At 39.6% G+C, this 11235-nt stretch overlaps 1 protein-coding gene across 1 annotated transcript; it reads right to left on the bottom strand.

Moving 5' to 3' along the window:
• Nucleotides 1–266: 266 nt before the first annotated feature.
• Nucleotides 267–10883, bottom strand: LOC140942025 (uncharacterized). Its single transcript, XM_073391016.1, has 6 exons — nt 10202–10883; nt 5570–5590; nt 2941–2998; nt 1696–1894; nt 1112–1238; nt 267–926 (listed from the first exon to the last, which is right to left on the bottom strand). The coding sequence occupies exons 1-6, from the start codon at nt 10881–10883 to the stop codon at nt 304–306; spliced, it is 1710 nt and encodes a 569-aa protein (XP_073247117.1). The 3' UTR covers nt 267–303.
• Nucleotides 10884–11235: the final 352 nt, after the last annotated feature.

Below are 11235 nucleotides of genomic sequence, written 5' to 3'. Positions count from 1 at the left end.
AAATTTTCTAATACGGCAAACCAATCCAGCAGTTCGATTACATAGGTCTTATATTTACTTTATTTCATTAAGATATATTTTTCATAAATTTTCAAATTATTTGAATGTTTTCAATATATTTTTACTGCAAAACCAAAACATTCGTTCGGTTACATGGGTTGTGTTTTCGTTGTAGTTCGATTACCTAAGTCTTATTTCAACTTTATTTAGTTAACTAAAGATATATTTTTAATCAATTTTGAAATTATTTAAATGACTGTGTTTAATTTATTAGTATACTGCAAAACCAACACATCCGTTTGATCACATGGGTCGTATTTTCATTGTAGTTTGAGTCATTGGGTAATAATTGTAACCGCTCCATTGTGGCATGTAAGCCTGGTTTAAGTTTGCCAGTCCGCATTTGTTGAACCACCATCCAGAGGGGCCGTTAATATTTGCGCACAATTTAAGGCCGTTGTTGTTTCGATCTGATGTCGAGAACGGCATACCGTTCTGTTCGTTTGCTTGAGTACCGTCGCCGTGTATGGCATCGTTCATATTTCCCGATACAATTGGCCCGATATGAAGACGGTAATTATCCTCAGGTCCTGATATGGAGAAGTCGTCGTAAACCGCATAGCCGTTCGGTAAGAAATCGATCCGTAACTTTACAGGAGATTTTGTCAGGAGCGAGAGATACTTATTTCCAATCCAAAAGTGCTCTCCTCCGCTCTCGATGCCGAAGCCTTGTTCGTAATCGACCCAAGTCTTGGAGAGTAATGCTTTGAAAGGAGTCGAACGCTTCTGTATTTGAGTCCATCCTCCACCATCAGTAGTCTGGTCACAATAAACTGCTATTCCTTGCCCAACATCGCCGCCAGGAGCTATTTGCTTGAAGCCGCTTAATCTGTCGCCAAGGTCTTTTAATTCCTTGCAATTTCGCGCTGTGGAAAGACAGTAAAACAGGCAGATGAAGCAGACTTCTTCACAGGTGCTGAATCAGGTTTTTTTTCAATTATATTCTCTACTTTCGTCAACTGCGAGCTTTGAGTATTGTAAGGAGTTGATAAGAGAAACTTCCTTCTTCACGACAGCCCCTATGATCGCAAATGACAAACAACTAACGTACCTCTTGGTCTCTCACACTGTCTGCCGTGGAAAAACCTAGCACACTGACAGTAAAACATGTCTCCATGACAAGTGTCTATACAGGTGCCTCCGTTATAACAAGTGTATTTAGCACATCCAACACTGTCCTGTTGAGAGGAAACACAAGAGGTTTTATTTAACTGAATCTCTGTGATGTATCTCCTTGATATTTTGAGAAAAAATGGCCGCGCATAGCTCCTCCTTCTGCAACTCCTTTTGTAACGTTTACACTGACCGTTAGGAGTCTGAGAAAGAGAAAAGAAAAAAAAAAAAAAAAAAAGAAAGGGAAGGAGTTGTCAGTGTCGCTCCCCTTTCTACCCCCCATTCTCCCACCCACTCTCTAAAAGAGGACAGTGATACCTGCGGAGAATGCTAGGCCCTGGAAAGGTTTGTTGGTCTAGAACTAGACTTACTCAAAAGTCAAGCTGGGGAATGCCCGCGTTGAGCACGAGAATGGGAGCGAACCGCGAGAAAGAGGAGCCGAGAACCTCAAGGGATCTGAGATAACTAGACTTTAAGGTCCGATTCTGCTAGGGTAAACATGTGCAAAAGAAGATTCCATACCTTGATTTCCGTCAATGATTGGTAATAGACGTATCCATATTTGACTATGTAGCTATCTGGTCTTTCTTCCTTTTTTTCTGAGTTTAATTCACATGTATGTCTTCGGCTGCTGGTATTGTGATATTCGTAGTTGTACGATTTACAACCCTCGCGACCCACGCAACGTCTTCCACAATCCAATTCATCTCTTACCATGTATCTGACAATTGGAAGGTATAAATTTCACGTTATGTTAAGCGTGAGAAACAGTGTTTACTCGGATATGTGCCAGACTTAAAGCCATGTGGACAAGGAAAGTAGGTGTGGTGTGCTACCGCAGTGACTACTGCTAACTTATTTTACTATATATCTACAGAATAAACTGAGCCATGTGTGTCACGCAGGGGGAAACCCCACCCCCCCCTCCCCCCTTTTTTCGGGTATGTGCTGCAGAACTCAGGTTATTTCAGGGTCTTGAGTCTTAAAAAGGGTTTTCAATTTTAGCGTTTTGAACATGGTGTCTTTTTGGGCTGGAAGCCTTTTCAAGAGTGTGAAGGTTAGTGATAACCTGCCTGCATTTGTAGTACCAAAGAACATCAGTTTTCCACATAAAATCTAATTCCATGATGTTAGTTTGCGGGAAAATAACTCGATTGTGTATGCAAAACGAAACAAATCAGGGTCATGAAATAAGGTCTCTTGACTTAATCGAGATAGAGAAATGTGCCCTATGACCACACCCAAACTGGCCAATAATGTCTGGACATACGTCTGCTGGGAAACCTTCCAGTGAGTCAAGTTGCAGGTTGTAAGTGCACCTTGCAGGCTGGGAACTCTTCCATCAGTCTTGCTGGGAATGAGGAGCAGTTTAATTTTTCCCAGCAATCTCCCAAAGTGCTTAAAATGGCTTCAGAAAAATGGCTTCTCAAAATTTCCCGTTGGGCGCCCCTGATGTTGCGCGGAACGGTTCGCAACGACGATTTTTAGCGCAACACAGCATTACAACATTGTTGCGACGTTGTTTCGAACAGCTGCAACATTGTTCCAACATTGCAACGCTGTGTTGCGCTAAAAACTGTCGTTGCGAATCGTCCCGTGTAACATCACTTTTACCCAAGCTTCCTTAAGTGCACCCGTCGAGGCGTCAAATCACCATCTTTGGCACTGGATCTGCCTCGAAATAAAATCACGTTAGCTGCACGTTAGTTAAACCTTTAAATTGGCTAGTAGCCTGACTGCAGTTTCAATCAAACTAAGAATACTCACGTTTCAAGAGTTTGATCGACCAGAGCGTGATCTGTTGAAATAAAATTAAGTTCAATAACTAAAAAAATTCAACAACAAATCATATACTCGCAAACAGTTTTAGTCCAAACAGTGCGACAGAAAACCTAATATTTTCCTGGCTCTCATGCCGCTCTCCGTTTTCTTAAACAATAATAACACTTAAGTGAAGGTAACCTGCCTTTTTCTTGAACTTGAAAAAACGCCGTTCTGCACCAGACTAACTGGGCTACACACATGTTCACTATATGGAGAAGACTGCTAAGGCGGTAGATAACATCAACCATGGTACGACCTAGCATTGAAAAGTTCGGGTGAGTGCCACATACAAGTAAATTGACCCCTCTAAATGCAAACTAAGATATCTCAATCCAATTTGCGTTACATGACACATGAGGTAATAGTTTAGCGCTTTATCTTGACGTGTGATATGATTGGTCAACTTGCAGTTAAATGGGATTTGTAATATAATTTGTCTTTTGTCTAGTCAAAACCGCCAGCTACGGAAGCTAGTCCAGGAGGGATTACAAGAATAGATGAAGACCTTAAGTGCGACCACTTTCAAATGAAACCTACTGAGGAATATTTCGTGTGGCGCTGTTTATTACGCTGTGTAGGCGGTGCTAACTTTTGAGTCTGTGGATGAAATCGATCCTAAAGAGTGACCATTTAAATTACAGCTACTGAGCGGTAGTACAAAGTGGTTCTAACTTTTGAGTCTGTGGATAAAATCGATCCTAAAGAGTGACCATTTAAATGAAAGCTACTGAGCAGAAGTTCAAAGCGGTTCTAACCGTTGAGTCTGTGGATGAAATCTTAAAGTGTGACCATTCAAATGAAAGCTACTGAACAGTACTTTCCTGTCAGTGGTGCTGTTTATTACGCTGTACAAGGTGGTTCTAACTTTTGAGTCTGTGGATAAAATCCTTAAGTTTGACCATGCAAATGAAAGCTACTACTGAACATCACTTTTCTTTGGAGTTGTTTTGATATTACGTTGTGCGAGATGGTTCTAACTCTTGTGTCTGTGGATGAAATGCTTAAGTTTGACCATTGAAATGAAAGCTACTTAGCAGAACGTTGCACTCTGGAATTGCTATAAAAGTTAACTCTAAAAGTTTTCACAGGATGCGGCTTTGTCTATAAACGTTAAGGTGACAAAACCACCGCGTAATTTTGTACGTCAACAGAAGGCCAGATTTTCATTTGCAGGTGAACGTTAAAATGTTTCTGATGATTTTCTAGGATGCAATCATTACTCGTTCTCTTCAAAAACTAAGAATAATTTCCATACTCTTGTTAAAACTAAAGGAAACTCGATTTCCTTCGCATTGCTCAAGCCTAGTTTTATTTATATATTTATGTATTTATTTTATCAGTTTTTGTTACAGAGAGGAACTTCTGTTTTGATTGAAACCGGCTTAGTGGAACCGCCTAGTACAGCAAAAACAGAATCAAAACCAGACTAAAGTCGGGTTTTGCGGTGTCACTTTCAAAGTTACAAACTACATAATTTTCATCCGCATGCACTTGGCATTTAACAGAACCACCTTCACAAGATTTCATATACCCGTCAGCTAGAGAGGAAAAAATGAGAAAAGACAAATGAAAAATAAGATATTCCACATATGACTCTTATTTAACAATGAATTTGTTCATGCAAGTTGATAAAGTCTTAACCCACCTTTTTTGTTTCGTCAAAAAATAAGCATTTTCATATAATATCGATTGAAACGCACAGTAATCTGTCGCTGATTTCGATTCTGCAGATTGTTCTCGCTAGTTTGAGCTGAGCGATAAGATATAAGTAAGGCAACCTGCTCATAAAACAGGTCGTGAAGTTTGAAAATGGGATCGGAAATGAACATATGTTCGTTTCTGTTTGTATATCATTAAGACGAGTCTATAGGCGGCAAAAATTGACAGTATTCGGCATTTTAGAGGGGCTGCTCTGTTTCCCCGAAAATAAAATTACGAATCGAAAAGATATAGCTGATTCTATCAAGGGTACTTACTGTTTTGGAAATTGGCAATTTGGTATTGGGCATTTGGGCATACCAATCAATGCAATGGATTTACCTGAGGGACCACTAAACAATAGCTCACTAGTGCCCAATGCCCCAAGCATCCTTTATTGAAACAGCTATACATTCATTGTCGAATGTGATGAGAGAATACTTGTATGCTTCCAAAACAAACTTATTCGCTTTAAAAAAGAGTTGATAAACTAGTTTGTTTTGTTTTTATTTTTTTTTGTCCTTGAAATCACTTAAGGATTTTAATGATGCTTGTTGAAACTACTAGCAATATACCTTCGTAGTGGGAAGTTGCAGTATGTAAAAACTATAACGCTTAAATATATTAAATTTAAAATGATATTAAATTATGGTAAACATCGCATCCATGTGTTACAAGCGCCGAAACTTATTAAAAATCATACACGAAAAGGCTTATAGTACCCGACGGTATTGAAAAATAAATACAGTCAAACGCCGTTAATATTGACACTAAGAGGGCTATAGAAAGTGTCCGTATTAAGAGGTTCATGAATTTTAGTCAAAAATACACCTTTTATTTGAACAAAATCCTAAAGAAATAAAACAGGACATACCTGTATCAGCCTTCACAAAACCTGAAGAAGTCAAAAGTCAGGCACAGAAATTGTAATTCGGACTTCATACACAAAGAACATTTGAAGAAAACGCTATTAAATATCCAGCCCCTAAAACGCAGGAAAAAGTGCTTGTTTTGACAACGAGGCGGCCTCCATCTCATATAAAGGGCAAGTAGCCTATGTGTAGTCGCACCCTCTCGCCGACAAAGGAAAAACAGGGGCAGGGTGCGGTTATACGCAGGCTAAGGGCAACTGGTACGAGGTAGCAAGAGAAGTGTCGCACCTGTAGAATGGAATCTTTGTGTATTTTACTAAGATGAATCAAAACCACGAGAAGCTCTCATATCAGTTACGTCATTCAATGTTAGCGATTCAATTCTTGCAACTGGATCATCGTATCCAGATAATACGATGAGATTCCGCCCTGCTGGCGTCACTGATCTCATTGCTGCAAAGGCAAAGTATCACAAGAAGTGTCTAATCGCATATAAATACCTCACTGGCAAAAGCAAAAAGGAAACTCAAAAGACAGACATCGCTATGATTTTATCTGTTCTGAGCTCCACTATGCTGCCGAGCGTAACAAAATACTCCAGTTATCTGACGTATGGGTGAGGTATAATACACACAAATACCGCAGTCGTTTATTATTTGATGAGAGGGTCATGAAAAAAGTTGGAGACTTGTTCGTATTCGCCCAAAGTAATGGCACTGTTAATGATGACGAAATGTTCACAATGCCTCACTATGAGCCACAAAAGGCGATATTCTTGTCATTGATTCACGTCGCGGTAAAACGTAGAAGGGACTTGATGGATACCCCTGTTGGACACCTCACTAGTGCAAGACACAGTCGTGTCTGTCTCAACTAATATAAACCCAGACAACTTCACGCAGTTCACAACTGTAACATTGACATCAACGATTCGTCACTAGAAGGAAAGAACACTTTCCACGCAACTTAGGTAGCTGCTTGGCTAAGAGGACCAGATTAAACAACGCATTTGGCAAGCTTGAAAAGACTTGCTGACAAAATTGCCCTTGTTATTCCTGTAGCAACTGCAGGCAGCTTCGCGTTGTTGTGGAAGGCAAAACTTGTCCTGGTATTTTCAGAACCTGTTGAACCGAAGTGATATACTGTTTTTATAATACGGTTTGGCGCCAGTCGCACATTTTGAAACCAGTGCTTCCCGCCGAACCTATAACAGACAGACCGGACGTTAGCTAAAGACCCACACTGTTCCCTTTCTTTATGATGACCCCTCAATTCAACCCCGCAGGCTTATGTGGAGTTAATTTATGCCAGTGTACCACTGGCTGCCGTGTAAACGTAGAAAGTAAATGTCGTGTGTACTGGGCAATGTGAATGCACTATGGTCGTCGCTAACCCGCGTTGCTAAGACGCTTTAGCTCATTACTGAATAACAATGTCACAGACGGATTGAAACCCGAGAGTAAGAAGCAGTGTTCTGCTATGTTTATTTGATAATTTTACGTTAATTCAACCTAAGTCACCATCAAGAGGCCGAGAAAGACAAAGGGCATCGTGAAATCACTATACTAAGGAAAACCGGGCAACAAAAAACGTGCAACTTGTCTTGCAACATTGCTGTAAAACGAGTTGAATAGCGATGTTGCGCATTTTACCACCCTGGTTTAAACCTGTTAACAAGCTGATTTGTTGCAAGACAGGTTTGATGTGGGTGGTAAAACACGCAACATTGCAATTCAACTCGTTTTGCAGCAATGGTGCAAGACAAGTTGCACGTTTTTTGTTGCCCGTTTTTCCGTACCTTAAGATTAAACATTGAACTTGAGAAACAATGATTTGTACAAGTATTCCCAAGTACTTACAACAACGTGTTTTTCAACAGAATGTCACAAATTTCAGTACCCCTAGTAAGATGATTTTTTTTATATAAGAGGGCGTGGTCAAGTGTCAAAAGATGGCTCGATATTTTAATAAAACATTTTCAGAGTTTAATTAAAATGGGCGGGAATCTTCGTAATTTATGCAGATTAAATTATCAGTCAGGAAAAGAGCGTGACAGTCAACTTAAGATTGTTACTATAATTAGCCCATTCGTGATTGGTTGTCGACACCACTTGGACCACTGTGTTTTGATACTGGAGCCGCTTTGAACAGTTGTATTAAATTTGGAAGTCACTGTTCCCTTTAATTTCTCGATACCGGTATAACTGTGTACAACTTGATACTTTAAAATATGTACAACTTCAGTTAAAAAATTTGATAATATTGATATTATTGAAATTGAAATTTCTTCTTACGTGAACATTAACGTTATACTCTCAAAAAATGTTAACTGCAATGGACCTGTACTACCGATCTAGATATTCAACACTCGTTCATTTTTGGAACTAAAAACTATTAACATCAATCGTTTTTCCTTATCTATAGTACTAGTTATATTTCAGCTGTTTTGTATATAAACCGACACACCGTATGGACGCTCATAATCCGGCCTACCGGTGATTTCACTATTGATAAAAGAGACAAGGGGCCCGAACCTATTTATATGCGTGATGGTTATGTTTTTGAAACCGTTTTTCGGCAGGAACAATTTCACCGATTTCTATGATTTTTGGCATCCTTAATAAAGAATGGTCGAACTTTAAGAAAATGTTATCTATTTTTTTTGTAGATTTAAAAGTGTATGAGATATCGGCATATAGCTGAAACCTAATTTTTACAAAAAATGTTAATAACTTCGAAATCCCACGACAGATTTTTCCTTAACTTCAGCAAATAAGCCTCAGAGCTCACTAGTTTTATATCTGCAAGTTTGAAGTCAATCGTGACCACAGAACTCGCTGTACATAATGCTGGTCAAATTTAAGCTTAAAATGCTACGCTTACACATTTTTGAAAGCTGCGGACGCACAAATCGTGGAAGAGTGCCGACGGACTATCTCCTATCTGAAAGGGTATTCTTACCGAAAGCTTTACTGCAAAAAACTGAGTAATCAGATTCCCTAAGGCTAATACAGTTAGCACTACGAGAAGAACAACTTAAAGCTTTATGCGGGTTGTGATTAAAGAACTTCTATTCATCAAACGTACTTAGTATTTGTGCCTTTCTTTTCGAAACAAATCTTAACAAATTAAAATATAGCATCTACGAAAAACTCTCAATTGTTTTTAGCGCCGCAAGTTTGCTCTTTAAGGAGAAATAAAGCCAATAACTCCAGTACTTCAAACCATCCATTTTCCAGCAGCAATCAAAACCCTTGCACTTCGTAATATGTTCAACCTTTTTAGATTTGCCATCACATTTGAGCCGGAATTTTGCCACTTGAGGATAAAGATGAAGAACTGGGAGAATCGTCTTCGAGTCTTCTCATTATCCCCAACGGCAAACTGCCCGTGCGAATTTGCTTACAAATCTAAAAGCGTGAATAAATTACATAGTACAGTGTTTTTCATTGTAACTCAAAAATGGATGGGAAGAAGTACTGGAGTTGGTGGCTTTATTTCTCCTCAAAACGGGAACCTGTTACGCTAAAAACTGGTAAGAGATTTCCGTAGATGCTATATTTTTCTTTGTTAAGATTTGTATAAAAAAGAAAGGGACAAATACAAAGAAGGTTTGATAAACAGAGATTCTTTAATCAGCTTTAATCTCAGCCCGCATTCAGCGTAAACTTGTTCTTCTTGTAGCGTTAACTGTATTCGTTGTGGGAATCTGATTACTTAGTTTCTTGAAATAAAACTTTGGGTAAGAATACTCCTTCAGATAGGAGGTCTGCGCTCCGATCTACTATTTGTGCGTCAACTTTTACAGATGTGTTCGCGTGAGCATTTTGAGGTTAAATTTGACCAGCATTTTGTGCAGCGAGTTCTATGGACACGATAATTGACTTCAAACCTGGAGATATAAAACTAGAGAGCTCTGAGGCTTATTTGCTGAAGTAAGGGAAAAATCTGTCGTGGGATTTCGAATTTATTTATAATACATATTTTGTAAAAATTCGGTTTTAAACATATGCCGTTATCTCATACATTTTTATACCTACAAGAAAATAAATAACATTTTCTCAACGGTCAACCATTCTTTATTAAGGACGCTAAAAATCATAGAAATCGGTTGAATTTTTTGTGCCGCATAATGTGATTCAAAAACATAACCATCGCGCATATAAATGAGCTCGGGCCACCTTAATATCGAGGTTTTTAGGCATTTCCCGCAAACCCCGAAAGTCGAGAAATCACGTGACTAGTGCCTTGCCGTCTGGTTTGCGGTTTGAGGTTCACTTTTGTACGGTTAGACCACGCTCCAGAGGTAAGTGACGTACCGCAAGGTTTTTTGCACCCTAAAACATCACAATTCCACGTTTGAGAGGAAATACTACTTTTTAGAACTCTTTGCTTATTAATTATCGAATTCTTTTTTATCGAAACGTAATTTGAAGACGATATTTCAGCTAGAATAGAAGTCAACCAGTGAATGAAAGCAAACATGGCAGACGCGGGCTACCACCCGCTAATTTTAAGTTCCAGATATGGGCAGACTGGTAACGTGAAACTGCTCACTGCAAACCCCGGTTTTCCGCGTTTGCGGTAAGATGGCCAAACCTCGATCTTAAGGTCTCTCCTATTAGTTAACTAACCTGATGAACTGAAAAGGTGGTTTACTGTATCTTTAACAGCTTGCCTTACTTCTCTAATCTTCCAGCAGTATAGTAACGGGTTTAATGACGAGTTTAAGAAAATTAAACAACTTAGAATTTCTCTAGCAAGGTAGCGCGATACAGTTATCCCGGTCTGAGGTGTCGTAGCTGTTGCTAAGCCAGCAGGAAGGTAACAAAGCACCAATGTTACCTGCACCCAAAGTGCACTAGACACCGCACTCCTGTATCGAGCTACGTTCAGGGGAGATGCCTGAGCCGGTTGCCCTGGGTTATCCTGAACTTGAATTTGGAAATGACGCAGAGTGAAAAAGATTTTTGTGTAAGCGACAACTGAGATGGCCAGACACAGAAGTAAAATAATGTCACCCCACAAGGATGTTACACGTGCATTCCAAAAGTAAGGTGATACTCCGACCAAAGCCATTATCCAAATAGCAATAACAGTTGTACGCATTCTTTTATAAGTTACAACTTGTTTGTATCTCAGCCCCATCTTCAGAGCGAGAAGTCTGTCCACGCTTATCACAGTCAATGTGCTCAAAGACACTACACATATTACATAACCTGCGGCGTAGCAGATCAGATCTGTGTAATAGCAAATATCCCAGCTTTTAGTTACAACAGAAATCCAGTAAGCCATGCGCAAAGGCACCACTACCATTCCAACACCGAGATCAGTTATCGCTAGATTACGATACAGGAGTTTGGACGGCGGATGAAGTGAAGATTCCCTGTGTAGCGCAACTAGGATTAGAGCGTTTTCCAGAATTGCAGAAAGTGCCACAAATGTATTTGCCACCGAAAGAGAGATTAGTTCAGCCTGTAAGCCTGCAGTAAATTCTGCTGAGCAATGCAGTTCTGTAATAGCTCCCGCCATTTCTCTGCAAGGAAATTAGACTGAAAGTGAGCTAGACACTGATACAAACGCTTCCATTTCAGAAGTCAAATAGTGTCGAAACTGAAACCACAAGAAAGGAAGGTCTCCCAATGCCACCGAACTGGCTAGCGGCACT

Source organism: Porites lutea, chromosome 6, assembly GCF_958299795.1.
Source record: "Porites lutea chromosome 6, jaPorLute2.1, whole genome shotgun sequence".
In the NCBI taxonomy this organism is placed as follows: Eukaryota; Metazoa; Cnidaria; class Anthozoa; order Scleractinia; family Poritidae; genus Porites; species Porites lutea.
The sequence above is the reverse complement of the archived record's forward strand: the minus strand, read 5'-3'. Positions and strand labels throughout refer to the sequence as shown.